The sequence below is a fragment of the Galeopterus variegatus genome, unplaced genomic scaffold (assembly GCF_000696425.1).
Source record: "Galeopterus variegatus unplaced genomic scaffold, G_variegatus-3.0.2 Scaffold166, whole genome shotgun sequence".
Classification (NCBI taxonomy): Eukaryota; Metazoa; Chordata; class Mammalia; order Dermoptera; family Cynocephalidae; genus Galeopterus; species Galeopterus variegatus.
The window spans coordinates 624,156-643,708 of NW_007726277.1; the positions used below are offsets into that span (position 1 = coordinate 624,156).

Sequence of the window (19,553 nt, forward strand, 5' to 3'; positions counted from 1 at the left end):
CCAAAATAAATTTTTTTTTTTTTTTTTTTTTTTTTTTGGTGGCTGTCCTGTACAGGGATCCAATCCCTTGACCTTGGTGTTATCAGCACCATGCTCTAACCAAGTGAGCTAACCGGCCAGCCCCAAATAAACTATTAACAGAATGAGTTAAATATTGTGTTTGGCAAGTCTGATTTTTTTTTTAAAATTAAAGATGATCTTCAAAAAATAGAACTGGATTTTTGTCTTAGGCAATACAAAGGTATGTGGTATTCTTCATGAATTCCTGAGACCCTCTGGCTGGAACTCTGTGTGCTCTTTCTAATTGAGGCCTCATATACTATTTCATCAGTTTGGAAGTTGCAAATAAAGAATCATAACCGTGACATGCAAAATTTATTCATAGAACATTATTTTAGGCCTATCCCCATATTTACAGATATAGAAAAAGAGCCAAATATAGAAACATGTAGCTCTTTATAAATGTAACTTCACAAAGAGAAAGGTACATATGCTATTATTATTTTTGTTTTCACATTTATTATTAATGTTATTCTTATAATGCATGAAAGACACTATGTACTTTAAAGGGCATATAAAGCTGCATTAAGCCGAAATAAGAAATTATGTTTAAAAGTTAAATATGTATAATTAACTTCAATTTCAAATAACTGAATTATTTCTTTTATTAAGTGTCCATAACAAATTGTGTGGAGAAAACAGACATTTTTAATAAAAGCAATTGTTGAAAATACAAATACATTAAAAACTTCAGATACTTTGAAAATTGAATTTAAGAAAAAGCAGCACTGCTAATTAGCTAATATCTGTAGTGGCTTTTTTACTGCTCCCTATATCTGAAATATCTAGAGTTTAGGATTGTCCCTAGAACATTAGTTTTTGTTGTTGTTGTTGTTTGTTTGTTTTTTTACCATGGTGAGAAATAGACAAACACTCCACTTCTCCAATTTATAAAAATGTTTAAGACATGTCAATAAACATTTTAATCAGCTCTGAAAGCACTAAGTTAAGTCTTCCCTTTTCATTCAAACCAGTCTTCTTAACCTGGAGGCTGAGTCTAATTAACCTAGATCAGAATTGTTTCACCCCAGCTTAGAATCTAGCACCCTCCCCGGCCCCAGCTCATGGGGATAGAAGGATGTTTACTGAAATGATTTCCTAAGCATCAAACATGTGGGAGGAAGTGTCCCTATTTCTCCCAAATCCTTACTTTTGATGCCCTTTCATCAGCTAAATCTACCTGGAATTTTCACCCCTCCTCCCAGCCCTCCCTCTCATACATCCCTTCATTCTCTTCTTGGTCAATTCCCATCCCACTCGTACTTCAAAAACACCTAGAAAAAAAAAAAATTCAGCCTATCTATGAAACATCTCTGGCCCAGGGGCAGAAGTAGCTGCTTCCTGTGTTTCCTTCTACATGTCCTTCTACTGTAGCACTGCTCATCTTCCAACGTTTTTATATGTTTACGAGCCTAACACCTTTCTTAAACTACAAGCTACTCAGGAGCAGGGCCTGTGTCTTCACAAACCTGACTCCCAATACCAAGCACAGAGGCAAGTACTTAGGACGTGTTCAGTAAACATTTGCTGAATTTAAGGATGTTGCTACTGCTCCCATGCTCTGTCTCTCACACCAAAAAAATTCTTGAGTAACTGGATTCTAGTTACTTCTCAAAGACTTCATAGAACTGCTTTATTTTTTCCCCCTTCTCTTCCTGCCTTTCTTCCTCCATTGCTGTCTCTGTCTCTCTCTGTCTTTTTATCTCTATCTCCCTCCGTCTCTCCTTTCCTTCTTTCTTTCCATTCTTTCAAAATCATCCCTCAGAGTAATGAGTTTTCTTAGCCATGCTCTAATCTTAAACCCAGCCTTGCTAGGATTGCATCACCAATACCTGTCATCAAAATTCTCCAGTGTAGACCTAACCGTCTGTTTGGAAAATGGAACAATTTGGTCAGGCTCCCCTCACCTCAGAGCTGGTTCAGAGTGGTTTGGTAACATTGTGTGTGTGAGTGGAGTACATGCACCTGCAAGGCGGCGCCACTTTGACTGGTGTTTACTGCCTTGGGGCCCACCCTGCATGGCCATGTTTTTTCCAGACCTGGAGCTTCCAAGGACCGTGTGCCCGTTGCCTAGCTCATAGACCTGCATGAAGGGGTCTGGTGACCCAGCCTGGCGTGCGAGAGGTTTGTGATCCAGTCTGTGAATGGGCTTGAGGTGTCTAGGAGCTCCAGACCCAGCCCTAGCTCGACAATCGGCCCAGTCGGTGCAGGATTACTGGCAGGTAAAAGAGCCCGACAACTGGCATGGTCACCTAGCTTTACAATTGGCGTCACGAACAGGATTAAAAGCTGGACAATTGGCACTGTGATCAGGATACGCAACATCAGCCTTAGCCTCGCAGTAGCCTTTGTCGTAGCCAGACACCCTCTCATGAACCTCTGATGTTGTTTTTATTTTGGAACACTGACAGTCATATGAGCCATGCTAACCTTGATAGAAGCATGGAGTCATAAACTCAACTTAGGATGTGGGGTTCTTGTGTTTCCCCTTTGTACTAACTTTCTAATTTCAAACCTATTAGGTAATGCAATTCCCATGCACCTTTCCTTAGAATAATTTATTCTTGGCTTGGCCAGCCCTGTAATTTGTCTTGGACTCCTTGCCCTCTGCTCTCCTGTCTCGGACTGTTCTCCATAGATCAGGTTAGAAACAGTCCTCAAATGCACAAGATGCACATTGAGAAACGAAGGGAGGCATAGCTTGACACACATTGCATTGGTGACAGTGGTAAGGTGTAAGGATTTTACAGTTGCCTGTATGTTTCCTCTGTCCTCTAGTGAGTACATAGAAACCAGCAATATAGTCACTCCAGTCACCGGGTCTGGGATAACCCAGAGGGGATTCTGCCTCAAACCTTACCAGTTATATTTGTCTTTAACAAAATATGATTTTGTATGTTTACTTTTTAAAATGAAGAAAACAAAATATTTTACTACAGTCTTTGCTTAAAAAAAACTACCTTACCATTGTGGTGGATTCTCCCCATCCTAATTAAAATTACAAACATCCACCATGCCCTATCCCCTCTATCCTGGTTTATATTTTCTATAGCATTTTTTAAGTTCTGATAATATAATTCTTCATTACTTTTATTGTCCATTGTGTGTATCACCCTGTTAGAATACAAGCTGTACAAGTGAAGGATTTTTTCTTTTTACTCTTTTTTGTCTGATTTATTTATTGATATCCCTAAGCACCTGGTACATAGGTATTCAATAAATATTTGCTGATGAAGGAATAAATGAATGCAAAAATGAAAACAGCACATCAAAAATATTCTGTAGGAACAGATACACATTTCTGACATTCTACAATCAGAATATTTAAAAATAACATTTAGTTTTTTCTAATTTCAAGGGGGTAAAATGAATGAATGCTTTTAAAGAGAAATATTTCTATTTGTTGTTCTTTTTCTTTGATGGCATAATGTTTTAAAATTAAGTATGACCATACTCAAACTCAAAATGAGTTCCTGGGATTTTGATTGTTAATCAATGGAAATTTTCCAGGATTCCAAGGTGCTGATTTATAGTTACCATGTGAACGACCTCGTGAATAGACCTTTCATTACGTATTCCTCAGAATAGCAAACTCCCAGCTACTGGGACCATGATTTAACTCTGGAATTTGTTTTGAGTCAGTGACTATAATAGCTATTAAAAGGAACATGTGGGAGTCATTGAAAAATTTCAGGTGAACCCCACTTGAAGAAAGAGAAAAAATTCTTTAACTGGGTAAACAGATCTATTAGACGTGATTACTGATATAAAAAATGGCTTCTCTTCTTTGCACAGGGCATCACCACAGGATTATTCTGAATGGTGATCAACTGACAGTATTCTTCCCAATAAAACATCTCCTATGTGAATTAAAATAACATGGCTCTTTTCAGAAGATTGATTGGGGCTTAAAATAAAGTATGGGTGGGTAAGGAAACATGTCTGAAAGCAGAAGCCAGTGTTGGGAGTCTTGGCTCCATCATGGTGTGTCCAGAGACTAGGTCTGAAAGCTTGTCCTCTGAGTCTCTTTAGAGGGAACAAATCGGTCGGAGCAGAATAAATGGTGCCAATGGTCTTTGCTGGGGCTGCTCTGTGACTAAACGTCTGATTTATTTATAGGTTTTCAAATGAAGACCTTTTAAAATTATTATTAAAGGAATGGTGCTGTTAATTTTAAAGTATCCTGTTACTTCATTTCTCTTAACTTTGTTGACCTTAGATATTTAGAGAATGTTTTGCTTCTTGATCTGAGAGGATGCATATTCCCAAGACAATTAAGCTCTAGAAAAGATGTTATGGAAAAATGCAAAGCCTCACTGTAGATATTTCCTGATAAAATCATTGTTTTTCATCATGTTGAAAAGGCAACGTGGGTGAAATTATTTTATCACTAGAAAATACCATAGAGAGAAGAGATTGTCACTAGCTCCTGAAGGCAATATCCTAATATGTGGATTATTACTACTTATTTGTTTGTCTATTTTGCTGACATGTATTTTCTTTCCACTTATCCACATATATTTTAATAAAGATAATGAATAACTTAAAATGAATACCTAATATTTGGATCATTTCCTATAAGAAGAGTGGATAATGAATTCTTTGAAGAAATATTATTTCTAAAACTGTACTGTCCAAGATGGTGACTATTTACATATTCATTAATTAAAATTCAGTGAAATTAATGATTAAGTTGGGCAGTTAGTTACACTAGCTGCTTTTCAATTCTTAATAGCAACATGTAGTTACTGGTTACTTACTAGCAAAGATACAGAACACTTCTTTTATTATCACAGAAATTTCTTTTAAAGAGCATAACTCTAAAATGTCTGATTTTAAACAAAAACAAGATATGTCAGTAACAATCACTTACACAAATACGTATACTTCACATCCTTCAATATTTTAGAAACATTAATAACTGGAAGGATCCCACTACTTAAAAAGTAGTAAAAAATAGAAAAGAACAGAACCCTCGGTTTGTTTGGTAAAATCTGTCACAGAAGATGAATGGCCATTATAAGCATGAAGAATGAATTTAGCTTTAATGGTATAGAATAAAAAGAAATACAGCAGGTAATTTCCATGTTTTATTACAAAAGACTTGAAAGAGTGACTTTGAATATATATTTTATCTGTTAGCATTTTACATGTTGATGACTTAGAAGATTAAAATTAAAATTATGGTTTAAAGAATAAAAGTGAAGAGCAGGCAATTGTCACATTAAAAAAAAATCCCAAGTCATACAAACTACATGAACACTACCCAATCATCTGGGCTATTTGAAGCATCCCTTGATCTAGAGTTTTTCAGCAAGTATAAATTTTTACTCTATATACCTGTAGATTGGACATCAATATGTAAGACTCACACCATTCACTTTCCAGCTTATGGTTTTAAAATATCTAAAGGAAATCCTGCAAATCAGATTTTTATATTACTAAAGTAAAAACAATTAGTCAAAATCACTTATATTGAGTGCTTTGTTTTTTCTCTCATATCTATTATACCGCCCAAATTTGTCAAATTATGGATTTCCCATGTTTAACATTTAATTTAGCATGAGCCAAGTCTTCTTAGAATCATTGCAACAACTAACCATTAGAGTATGTGCAAGGAAAATGTAGATGGATTGCACCAACATGCATGCTGAAGAGGTATGCGTTAATTTCACCAATACATAAGTGAGGAAAGTGGAGCAAACAAAATAGCAGGGATGAGAGCAATGAAATCACGTGGGAACCTGGGAGTGGATCACCAAGCGTAGAAAGGAAGACTGGTGGGAATCACAGTGCCTTTCTGTGTTGCCCTGGACTTGCAGTTGAGGATAAAGGGCTGGAACTAACTCAACAGGCACTGCTAGTCCTGAGACTTAAGATGGAGTTGTGAATTCACATTGTTTAGTAAATTCTAAAAATGCAGGATATTAAGTAGCTGCATTTTAATAATCAATTGTAAGTGTAATTTTCAAAATCTACTGTTTATGAAAGAACTATAATAAACACTCAAGTATGAAACTCTTGTGGCTACATAAGATGTTTAACTGGTATGGGACCATAATAGTCACACATATAATTGTATTAACTATGAAGTCTTTCAGTTATCACACTTTATTCAGATGTATGTGTTCATCTTCTTGGAATAAAGTGAATCTTTGTAGCAAAACAGCAGTATCAAAATACCCTTTGATTGTACAGGTGTTGTCAAGCTTATTATATACAGCCTGTTCAAGTTAACTTAGTTAAATATTAAAATAGTTTATAATTGCCCCAGTAGAGAGAGAAATTTTGGGCACCGTGGAAGAATTAAAAAGAACCCATAATGAAAGAATTTTCTTTCTTTTAATAGTAGTGATGCATAGGAATTAGAGTTCTTGTGCAAAGCACAGATTAAATAAAAAATAAAATTAGCTGTTATGTTCATACTTAGTGCAATTTTCCCATCCTGTGTTTTTAAGTTTAGCTGTTCATATTTTCAGTGTTCCTCGAAAAGTAAATCCAACGTCACTCTCAAATTTAAGTCATATCTTGATACCAAATAATGGTTATTGTCTAGAGTATCTTCTCTAAGTTCATAAAATAAAAAGCTTTTTAAAACCTTTGCACAGAAACAAAAGAAAACACAAATGAGAAGAAGTAGAATGTAAATAGTGGAGTTAATCATCACACATAACTTGGGTCAGTTTGCAAACCTCATTTTTACTTCCCTATGCTAAGATCTCCGCAGGCCTGTATCGTCAGAACACATATCATTCCCTAAAGCTTTCCTTTTTTGGCTTCTGCTAATCTGATTCTTTTACATTCAGCCAAGTCCACATAAAGTTTAATCACGAGTCAGAAATATGTGAAGTAAGTTCTTCAAGACTGATACTACTCATATTAGAATATCAATTGGGCATACCAAAATAAATTGAAAATGAAAAATAGAGATTGAGATCTCAATTTACATGTATTTAGAAATCCATCCCCAGTTCATCATTAGCAAACTCCTCTTTACTCACCCCATACCTGCCTCTCACTCCAAATTACATGTTGAAACAAATGGAATAAAAATGGGCTGAACTGTGTGTAACTTACCCTTAAGATCAGTCTGTACTGTCATAGAATATAGCTTCTCAAACTTTAATGTGCACATGAATCATGTGAGGATCTTGTTAAAATGCAGATTTTGATATAGTAGGACTGTGTGGGGCTCAAGGTTCTGCATTTCTAATAAGCCTCCAGATGATGATGATGTTCTGATTCACAAACAACACTTTGGATAGCAAAGTTTTTTTTTTTGTCTTTTTTGTGACCAGTAAGGGGATCGCAACCCTTGGCTTGGTGTCGCCCACACCGCGCTCAGCCAGTGAGCGCACCGGCCATCCCTACATAGGATCTGAACCCACAGCGGGAGCACCGCTTCACTCCCAAGTGCCGCACTCTCCCAAGTGCTCCACGGGGCCGGCCCTGGATAGCAAAGTTTTAAAGCAGAGTATCATTTGCTTTCCCAAACTGTGAGTGTAATATTCCACAGACTATTTCACATTGCTTGTGTTGACTGGCAACTACACAGTTTGCTGTATATATTCCAAATGACATCCTAAAAGTTGTACTAACTATGATCTTTAGCAAATATCACAAATACTACAATAAGCATTACTTGTCTAAAATGGAAAAATCCAGAATATGCCGAATCTGAAATGATAAATAATATCTGTGCTTTCCAATGAATTATTCCTATTTTTCACTTCTCTCATTGTTGAAAATTATATTAGTAGTGCAATTTCTAACATATGAGCTATTAACTTTTTAATGACATTTGTAAAACATTAATCAAATTTATGAGGTTTCTCCCTAAAATATGACAGACAGTCTCATGTCACTTTTTATTCCAAATTCATTAAACACTTTTAGTTTAATCGTCTGAAAAGAAACGCTGAAGGCATGTTTTTTATTTTGCCACTGACGGTTACTCATATTTTATCCTTTTATTACCCACAGACAGAAAGACAAAAAAGACAAATATGGTTTTTTCCCCCCCACAAAAGGAAAAGTGAGATGATGGTAAAGTGCATTGTTTCAAAAGCCTAATACTGAACATACTCATTGTACTGCATTACAGTCATGGTTGTACTTGTTTATAGTCAGTTAAAATATATTTAATTTAGTTTTTAAAATCAAAGTCAAATATAATAGAGGCAGAAGCTTTTGCATATGCCTCTATTTTTTCTGAATTATGTTTACTTAACTATATGCTTTCATCATTTTCCTTACTAATTTTTAAATAAACCCCTCATATATTTTATTTATTAACTACTCATGTTGTACAAGTTTTGATCTCAAGTAATCATATCAAAATGTTATGCTAACCTTCAAAGATGTGGCTATGACCGCTTTCAGGTAACATCTTGTCAAAAGAGGTTTCCTCGCCTTTCTTGTCTGAATCTTTCACAGAATCATCTGACTGGCTCCCAGGATAACTCTTAAATGTTGGCGAACACAAATTTTGCTCAATTTCCACTTCCTGTTAGAAACATTAAAGAGATGTGTGTTAAAAGCTATCAGTGGAAAACAGATGTGGTTTTCTGGGGGTTTGAAGGCAGGAGTGAGAGAGAGAGAGAGGAGGTTTCTATCATGAGTAATGTTTTCCAATATGCTTAGGGTAAAATTTGATAACTTTGCCTAGAACTGCAAACACATATCTGGCTTTTAGTTTACTTTTCTGCCACTGGTTCCACTTCTAAATTAGCTTTTCTTTCATGTGTGTGTGTGTGTGTGTGTGTGTGTGTGTGTGTGTGGAGGGGAGGGTTTACCCTCATAAAAGAGAGAAAGTGGAAATGAGGGTCATGGTACAAAATTATATATGTTAATAGATGCATATTTCTAGGCCTGAGAAATGTCGGTGAGGGACTTTGAAAAAATAGCAATATATAAACATTGCATGCTAAAGACAGAAAGAAATTAATTTTTTAAAATGTCTTACTTGTTCTATAGTGGTAATCTTAGCAATTATAGGGCTCCCAAATTACAAACCCATTCAGCCACCATACAATGAGTAGTTTGTCAGTTCATAAACAGTATGAAATTACTTCTATGAGATAGTAATTCAGAAGAGAAGAGATAAAAGATTCCCAGAGAAGAAGTATAAAGGATACTTCAAATATAGGGAGTCCAGTGTTCCTTATTTCATTGACTGAGTAACATAATCAAATAAAACAAACCAAGTCAATCAGACTAAATATTTTTATGTTGAATATATATTAACAGCTACTAATAAGTCTTAGATTTTTAAATTTGTTTAGCAAATATAGCCTCCTGTATAACTGAAGGTTCTTAAGTGTTGTGTGTGTGTGTGTGTATGTGTGCATGTGCACACATGACAGAATCAGGCCTGCAGTGTGAAAAACTCAGTCTACCTCTAGAGCAGGGCTTCTCAACTTTGGCACTGTTGACATTTTGGACCAGATCATTCTTTGTTGTGGGAGCTTATTCCATTCACTGCAGGTTGTATGGCAGCATTCCTGGTCTCTACACACTAGATGTCAGCAACACCTGTCCCCAACTCCCCAGTTGTTGCAATAAAAAATGTGTTGAGACATTGCCAAATCTCTCATAGGGAGCCAAGTTACCCCTGGTAGAGAGCCACTACTCTTCAGTAGGCTAGATTGACAGAAGGTCACATATGCATGGTTCGACCAACTAGAATCTTCAGTGTGGCAGTACTCCAGGCAAGTAATGACAATCTTGGACAAAGGGTATTGCTGGAGATGGACAGAAGGGAGAAAGCTACTTAGGATGTAAAACTGACAAAGCTCGGTAATGGATTGAAGCTGAGCTTTGACAGAGGTGGGTGAGGATAAGAGAAAATTCTGTTTTTCTTTCTGGAACAACCAACTAAATGAATTGTGGTACATTAACTGGCAACAAAACATCTGAAGAAGTCTGGTTTGGGAAAAAAGACAGATCATAAGTTGGGTACCAAAAGGCAGTTGGATGCGTAGCCCTGGCTTTTAGCGGAAAGGTCCAAACTGAACGAGTAGTTTATGAGTCATGTGTCTTTTAGTGGTAATTGGAGCAATAGGTTTGGATGAACTTGCATAGCAGGAGAGTATATAGAGTGTGATAGAGTGAGTCCAACTCGATAAAGAATCAAGCCAACATTGAACTGAAAAATGCAAACATTAAGTGTTATGGCAGAAGAGAAAAAGCAGACAAGAAGGAGGAACAACATTGAATTCTTATTGAGAGTGTAAATTACATGAGAACATAAATATATATCTTCAGTTGAGCAACATGGTTATAAACCATTGAGCAAAATTGTTTTGGTGGAAGTAAAAATGCTGGAGGGCAAACTGAAGTGAGGGAAGGACTGGGAGATGGGGAGTGTTCAGATAACTCCATGAATACTTTAGCTTTAAAGTGGGAGGGAGAGATAGAGCAGTAACTTGAGAGATATGTGCTTAGTTTTGTTTTAAAGGGAGAGACTTGCATGTGTTGAAAAGCCAACTGTAAAGAATCAGTGAGATGAAGAGGTTGATTGCATAGACAGAAAAGCAGCAATCAAGGATGTAAAATTCCTAAGAGGATGTACCCAAAGCATGGATAGAAATACAACCCAAAGGCAGAAGAACAGAGAGAAGATAGTTGTCACTGAGGAGAAGGAAGGTGAAATTAGTGCAGATATAGATGATTCGTATGCTTGAAAACTTGAAGACAACATTCCAGTCTGAAGCCATCTTCTTTCTCTATTAGGATGCAAATTCTGATGGAAGTAAGAGGAGTGTTTAAAGAAAACGAAAAAAGTCTAATTTCATTGTTGTGGGGAATGGGGAAGTGAGATGACCAGACAACGATATTTCTAGCTGTGCAGCACTGAGGGCCCATTCAAGGTTGGTAATATTAAATTTCCAGGGCAACCAATATACCCTGCTGAGTGACTTAGTCTGAAGATTTTCCACAGTTCTAGTCCAGCCAATGAGAAAGTGAATAGCTACCCAGGAGGTTTGTGAGGAAAAAATAAAAAAGAAAATGTATGTTGCAGGGTGGACTAAGGTGAGGGAGGGTACAGGTAAAAGGGAATTTAGGTTACCATCACGACAACTAAACTAGTGATTTAAATGTACACCATGAAATGTAAGATGGATCAAAAGGGAAGAAAGAAAAAAAAAAGACAGAAAAAGGGTCAACAGACTAGAGATCTTGGTGAGTTTAAAGAACCCTTGGCAAAGTAAATTGGAAAGAGGGGTGACTGAGATGTTTGCTTTAGTGCTTAGAGAATAGAATAGTTACACTTGGACATCCGGTTGTAACCATGAGAATGAAAGCTAGAGTGGAGGAGACAGTCATTAAGTAGGAGGAAATACAGGAACTTGGAGACTGTGATCATGTCCCAGGATAATGGAAGGGCTGGGCTCAGAGGGAGGAGAACGGCTGTGAAGTGTTAACAACCCTGGTCAAAGAGGAAACCAACTGAAATTTAATAAATAAAGTGACGATGATGGCGGGGGGTGGGGGGGAGTGGGGACAGTGGAATACACCTGACTGGAACAAGCCTCAAAGGAACAGGGTTTTGAATAGGGAAGTGAGAGAGGAGTGGTCAGGAAGAAAAGTGGCCTCAAGGTACATGAGGACTTACGGATGGTGATATTTTCAGGGGACAGCCATGTTTCTGTTAAGGCAAGAAGCATCTGGAGAAGAGGTTGAGGGTGCAGGAGAGACGGCTGATTATGGAGAAGCAGTTCTAGGGCCACTGGTGCAAGCTCTGGCTTAAATAATACGTAAATAAATAAAATCTTGCAATTATGTCTACAATCTTTTCTAGTTTTAAGGCACCTTGAAACCAGAAAAGCAATGGAAAATAGGGGAAACTTAAAATAGAATAAGATAATTTTTGAACATTTATTTATGTACAAAAAATAAATTTATGTACATTTACTTCATTAACCTAATGTGTAATTATAATCTTGAAAGATAAAATAATTTTTTAAGATGTGAGAATAGAAAATGCCAACCTTTAATACAACCAAACATCTATTTCACAAGAGACTGTGGAGCTATGGAATCACCTAAAATGTTCAGAACATCTTACCAGGCATTTCAAAAGAAAGTGGGTTGCTTTATTACTTTATATTTTTTTCTGCCAGTGTAGATCCGTGAGAGGAAGGGACTGGGGAAGAAGAGCACAAACTGACAAAAAGAAAATGTTTGGACATGTCTATATTTAAAATGCTGAATTAGCTCTTGTGCACTCTCAGACTCTGTGGGTTCTTGCCTTTAGAGAAATAAAAATATTTAAATAAACGTAAAGAAGTTTTATACAGACATGAAGAGGACAGAAATAAAAGGAAATTACCAAAGTACAGAAAATTTAAGAAGAAACATTCTCAGATGAATTCTGCTGTGATACTGTCTCACCTGCTTTCAGCAAATTCCCTTGTCCATTCACGCCTTTGAATCTGAACCCCCACATTCCTTTACAGAACCCCTTTTCTGGAAGGCTTTACCTCCTCTCTTTATGTATTAAAAATATTTCTTCCCTCGTAACCTATTTCAGTGCAACCTCCTCTATAAAGCCCCTTCAGTTATTTTATCTTACATTCATCTTCCATTCATCCAAAATATTTCTTAATACTTGATATACAAGGGTACTTCAAAAAATTTGTGGAAAAATAGAATTAAAAGATAATACAAATCTTTGCATGAAGTCTTTGAAGTACCCTCATATCTCAAGAACTATTTTAGGCACCATAAATACAAGTCATGCAATTTGGGTCCTCAAAAATCTCATAGTCTAGTGGCAGTGAAACACATCGAGTGAGTATTGTGACATAAAAAGGAGTGTTTAATAAAGAAATGTAGGCATTGTGGATACACAGAGGGAAGTTCCTGGAGGAAGTGGTTAGAGAAAGCTTCCCGGAGAAGGACATGTGAGAGCGGAATCATGGGCAGCAGTGGAATTCGATCTTGTAGGCAGCAAGAACTCTTAAAAGTGAATTAAACAGAAGTGACCAGGCTTGATTTGTAATTTATTTATTTGCTTGCTTATTTATTTTATATCTATCTATCTATCTATCTATTTATTTATTGAGAATATTCATGAGATACAAAGCTAATGTCACCCCTCCTGCCCGTGATCTGAGGGCCAGATTCACACTGGGGGCACACCCACCACCAGAAATTACCCTTGTACCCCTTGTCCCCACCCAATTATCTTCCAATCTCCCTTCCCCCCCATTCATTGGTGGGACTGTAAATTAGTACAACCACTGTGGAAAACAATATGGAGGTTTCTCAAACAACTACAGATAGATCTTCTGTATGATCCAGCAATCTCACTTCCGGGTATATGTCCAGACGAATGGAATTCATCATGTCAAAGAGATACCTGCACCCCCATATTCTTCGCAGCTCTGTTTACAATAGCCAAGATATGGAACCAACCTAAATGTCCATCAATGGATGATTGGATAAGGAAGCTGTGGTATATATACACCATGGATTACTACTCTGCCATAAAAAACAATTAAATACTCCTATTTGCAACAACATGGATGAACCTGGAGCAACTTAATGTTGAGTGAAATAAGCAAAGCACAGAGGGATAAATACTGCATATGCTCATTCATATGTGGGAGCTAAGAGAGAAAGGAAGGCAGGAAAGAAAGACCACAGTAGTGCTGTGGTCTAACAGAGGGAGGGAACATTCCTTGATTTGTACTTTAGATGGATATATCTGTCAGCTGTGTGGAAAAAGAGATAATTATGGAATAAGATGGCAACATCTTATATAGTAACTATGGTAACAAGTTGCCTTGGATTGAGTGTCCCTCAAAAACTTGACCCTCACTGTGACGGTGTTAAGAGCATGGGAAATCCTATTATGGTAATTGAAAGCTGGGGACTTGGGGAGGTGATTAGAGTGTAAGACCATGCCATAGTGAATGGATTAATAATGGTGGGCAGGGGTGTGGTTCTGAGGCCTTTAAAAGAAGAGCACATGAGCAGTGCTCTCTGTCTGCTCCACAATTTTCTGCCATATGAGACCCTTGAGTCACTGTCACCGCCATCAAGACCCTCACCAGATGTGTTCCCTAGATTTGGACTTCCTAGTCTTCAAAACTGTAAGTAACACATTTCTTTTTCTTACAAATTACCCAGTTACATGTATTTTATTATGAGCAACAGAAATGGACTAATACAGAAGTTTATTAAAATTTCCAATTGAGATATAGAAAAAGCCTATAGTAGGATAGCAAGAAGGGGAGTAGACAGAAGAGAATGCATTAAAAATATTTAGGTGTAAAATTAGTAATTGTTAGGATAGAGGTAGTGGAGGAGTGGAAGAATTTTAGCATAACTTCTAGATATTCTAATTTAGATGGCTCTATAAAATTGATGGAACGGGATGAATCTCTTCCCCAAACCTATTGGTGCCTCAGAAAGATAAGGGCTAATCTTGGGTTCCTTTCTGGACCCCCCACAAAGAATGAGGTGATCTAGAAGAAATGCTGGGGGATCAAGCATATGCCACGCCCTCAGTTTTGGAGCAACAAAACTCCAGATGGGAGCTACTGGGGATCTCCACAAACACACTCTTTCATTCCTCCCAATATACAACTCATACATGAAAGTAAAACTGAACTTTTCCATGAAAATATTAATAAGAACAACAGAGTTATCTGGTTTTAAAAATTATGCCTGCGTTTCATTTTTGAGGCATGGGTGGTGAATTAAGTTTTTGACATGTTGAGTTTGAGTTTTCCATGAGACATCCAGATGATATTTAGGAGGCAGGTAGATATATGAAACTCAAAAACATCTGTGCTGGAGTGAAGGATTTAGGGCTCATTAGCAAGAAGGTGATAGAACAGTTAAGTTTATTAAATTACTCAATAGAGAATACAGCCTCTGTGCAGACCCTTGTGAAAAGAATCTCACAGGCATTTAAGGGACAGACAGAGAAAGATTACCAGGTAAAGGCAGTAGAGGAGGAACAGTCAGAAGTTTGGTCACTACCAGTCCACACAGTGCCTTTGTGTATATTGGAGAAAGATGACTTTTCCTTAAGACCTTTTTCTCCATCTGTCAGAAAATTGTCATAATATACTGATTATGTGAGACTAGAACATGCTACTGCCACCTGCTGGAAAATCATTATATAAATACACAACTCTACAGTTTAAAAAAAAAAAATTTGTGCTAACATTTACTTGTATCTTTTTTGCGAGGTACAGTGTGTTGTTTCAACACAGGCATATACAGTACAGTGATCCACTTAGGGTATGTAGAACAGTTTTGTAACCGTTTGTCCACCACTTCTCCCCACACCTCCACCTCCCTGCACCTCCTGGCCTCTGGTAACCATTACTCTACTCTCTACTTCTATGAGAACCACTTTTTTGTTTGTTTGATTGTTTGTAGATTCCACACGCCAGTGAGAACATGTGGTATTTTTCTTTCTGTGCCTGACTTACTTCATTTAACATGATGGGTTCCAGTTCCATTCATGTTACTGCAAATGATAGGATATCACTTTTTCCTATACATGAGTAGTATTCCATTGTGTATATATACCATGGATTTTTAAAGCCATTCATCCATTGACGGACATTTGGGTTGATTCCATCTCTTGGCTATAGTGAATAACATTTCAATGAACATGGGAGTGCAGGTGTCTTTTGACATACTGATTTCATTTCTTTGGGTGTATACCCAGTAGTGGGATAGCTGGTAGTTCTATTTTTAGTTCTCTGAGGAACCTGCAGACTGTTTTCCACTATGGCTGAACCGATCTACATTCACACCAAAAATATAGGTGGATTATCTTTTCCCTTCTCACATCCTCACCAGCATTTGTTATTTTCTGTCATGTTGACAATAGCCATTCTAACTAGGGTGAGATGATATCTCAATGTGGTTTAAATTTGTATTTCCCTGATAATTAGAGATTCTGAGCATTTTTCATGCGCCTGTTGGTCTTTTATATGTCTTCTTTTCAGAATTGTCTGTTCAGGTCCTTCTTAAATTGTTTGTTTGTTTGCTGTTGAGTTGTATGAGTTCCTTACATAATTTGGAGATTAGCCCGTTATCTAATGTGTAGTTTGCAACCACTCCCTCCCATTCTGTAGGTTTTCTCTTCATTTGGTTGATAGTGTCCCTTACTGTGCAGAAACATTTTGTTTGATGTAGTTCCATTGGTGTATTTTGCTTTAGTTGCCTGTGCCTTTGCAGTCTTGCTCAAAAAACGCTGCCTAGTCTCATTTCATGTAGCATTTTCCTTATGTTTTCCTCTAGCAGTTTTATAGTTTTGGGTCTTACATTTAGTTATTTGATAGATTTTGAGTTGTTTTTTGTATAGGGTAGGAGATAGTGGTCTAGTTTCAATCTTCTGCATGTGGATATTCAGTTTTCCTGGCATCATTTATTAAAGAGTCTGTCCTTTCTCCATTGTATATTCTTGGCATCTTTGTGGAAAATCAGTTGGCTTTAAGTATATGGATTTATTTCTGAGCCCTCTATTCTGTTCTATTGGTCTATTTGTCTATTTTTATGCCAGTATCATGCTGTTTTGATTACTATAGATTTATAGTATATTTTGAAGACAGGAGAAACTGTGATGCCTCCAACTTTGTCCTTTTTCTTCAAGATTGCTTTAGCCATATGTGGACTTTTGTGGCTCCATACAAATTTTAAGATTGTTTTTTCTATCTCTGTGAAGATTGTCATTGGTATTTTATAGTGATTGCATTGAATATGAAGATTGCTTTGGGGAATATGGACATTTTGATGATGTTAATTCTTCCAACCCATGGACATGGGATATCTTTCCATTTATTTGTGTCCTTTTCAATTTTTTCCACCATTGTTTTATAGTTTCATTGTAGAAGTTTTTCAACTCCTTGGTTACATTCACACTTAGACATTTCAGTGTTTTGGTACCTATTGTGAATGAGATTACTTTCTTAATTTCTTCTTTGGCTATTTTGTTATTGGTATATAGGAAGGCTATTGATTTTTGTGTATTGATTTTGTATCCTGACACTATACTGAATTCATTTATTAGTTCCAGTAATTTTTTGGTGGAGCCTTTAGGGTTTTCTATGTATATGATCATGTCATCTGCAACTAAGGATAGTTTGACTTCCTCCTTGATTTGGATGCCCTTTATTGCTTTCTCTTGCCTTGGGCTATCTAGAACCTCTCAAACTGTGTTAAATAAGAGTTGGGAAAGTGGGCATACTTGTCTTGCTTCAGATCTTATAGGATAAGCCTCCAATTTTTGTCAATTCAGTATGATATTAGGCGTGGGTTTGCCTTATATGGCCTTTATTGTGTTGAGGTGCATTCTTTCTATATCTAGTTGAGTGTTTTTATCATGAGGCAGTGTTGGCTTTTACTGAATGCTTGTTCTGCACCTATTGAAATAATCATATGGTTTTTTCCCTTCATTTTACTTATGTGATACATCATTTCTATTGATTTGCTTATGTTGAACCATTCTTTCATCCCTGGTATGAACCCCACTTGATCATGGTGAATGATCTTTTTAATGTGTTGTTAGATTCTGTTTCCTAGTATTGTGTTGAGGATCTTTGCACCTGTGTTCATTAGGGATATTTGTCTATGGCTTTCTTTTTTTGTAGTATCTTTTTTTCTGATTTTGGTATGTGGCTGCTAGGGAAGAGTACAATGTCATGAACACCGAGGATGTAGGGCATCTTAAACGTAGCAGGGAGTTTAGAAAAAAATAAGCTATGAAAAATATCCCCTGGTTTGGGTAATTAGGAGATAACCTAGGTAAAAACCATTCCTGTAGAAGAGAGTTGGCTTAGGAAGATCCAATAATAAGGAGAGACAGCAGTGTAAATTTCTGTCCTTACAAATTTAAAGTAATAATAATAATAACAATAACTAGAAAGTATTGAACACTCATTACACACCAGGCACAGTTTTAAGCACTTTACATGTGTTATGCTCATGTGATCTGCATTCCAACTCTGTGGAAAGGTTCTATTTTCACCTTTTATAGATGATGAAGCTGAGGCTCATAGGAGGGAAAGTAGTTCAGGGCACAGGTGCAGAAGGTGCAGGTGCAGGTGTAGATATGTAGATGGCTAGGAGACTCAGGGGAGATCACTGCCGTGAGACTCTGTGATCTTTCCCATCTCTGCAGAGTGCTTGTGATAAATTATGTGAGGAGAGACAGAGCGTAGTTTTCCCAAATGACCCAATTCAGATTCAGAAGGCCAGAGTTCAATGTCAAGCTTTTCCACTTAGAAATAAAGTTACCTTGGCTATCTTGCAACATCACTAAGGCTCAGGTTCCTCAGCAGAAAAATGAAGACAACTAATGTCTCCTCTGCCTTATTTTCTGGTAGTTTTATAAGGACAGCTGTAAAGCGATGAAAGTATCCTCATCCCAGATGAGTATGTGCAGTCTCATCTTCTACTCTCCCATCAAAAAGTCTATTTCTCTTCCTACCTAGTAGGTCTTGTGACAGCTCTTCTCAGAAAATATAGCAGAAATGATGCTTTCCAAGTCTTGCCACTCTTGGCTTGGCCCTTCACTGGCCTGACAATTTTTTTTTTAGTAGTATCTCTTTGTGATTTTATTTATTTTTTTTATTTTTACTTTCTTAAATTTTATTTTTTATTGAAGCATAATTGATTATACATATTTATGGGGTACAAAGTTGACTATCAATTGTTATGTACAATGTGTGATGGTCAAATCAGGATATTTAGCTTATTCATCATTACATTATGTAATCATTCTTGGTGTCCATAAACCAATTTCTCAAAAATTTTTCATTAACCTCCCTTCCCTTTCCCTCCCCTTCCCCTTTCCACCTCTAGTAATCAGAGTTCTGTTCTCTAAAAGTTCAACATATTATTGTGATCACTATTTCTTTCTTTTGTTCTCCCTCTCTCTTTCTTTATTGTTTATTTATTAATTCATAAATGAATTCAGCTGAATTGATAAATGGCCTGGCAGATTTTGTTTCTGGTTTTTTGTAAACCAGTTACCATGTAAGAAGAAGTGTGCTTATACCTGAGATGACCATGGAGTGAGATGCCCAGGCCATGTGGAGAGGCTCTGGAAAATGAGATGCCAGAGAAAGAAAGAGCAAGAAAGAGAATGCAAGGCACACAAGGTACCCAGATAAGTGAGTGAAGAAGCCTTGCAGTTCCTGCCCAAGTCTCTTGGGTTGCTCACCTTTGGAACACTCCCTCTCAGAACTGTCACCTTGCTTTGAGAAGCTAAAGCAAGTTGGGGAGATCATTTGTTGGTTCTTCATTCTATAGCCCCACCTGATGTCTCAGGCGACATGGCATGACTGCCTGTAGTGTGTGTGAGCCTTCTTGTATGTTCAGTCTTATAGAGTCTTCAGATAACTATAACCCTAGCCCACATGGGATTGGAACATCGTGAAAGATTCCAAGTAAGACTTCTCAGCCCAGTCAAGTCAAATACAGAACCATGAGAAGTAGAAATACATTGTATTAAGTCA

The 19,553-nt window shown here is 37.0% G+C and overlaps 1 protein-coding gene across 3 annotated transcripts in view; it reads right to left on the bottom strand.

The window, feature by feature from the left end:
- XIRP2 (xin actin-binding repeat containing 2) overlaps nucleotides 1-19,553 on the bottom strand; it is a 346,249-nt gene that overhangs the window by 109,235 nt on the left and 217,461 nt on the right. For all 3 annotated transcript variants that reach the window (XM_008594722.1, XM_008594712.1, XM_008594726.1), the window contains one exon: nucleotides 8,413-8,566. In XM_008594722.1, the coding sequence (XP_008592944.1) occupies nucleotides 8,413-8,566 (154 nt within the window). The remainder of the gene's footprint in view (nucleotides 1-8,412; nucleotides 8,567-19,553) is intronic.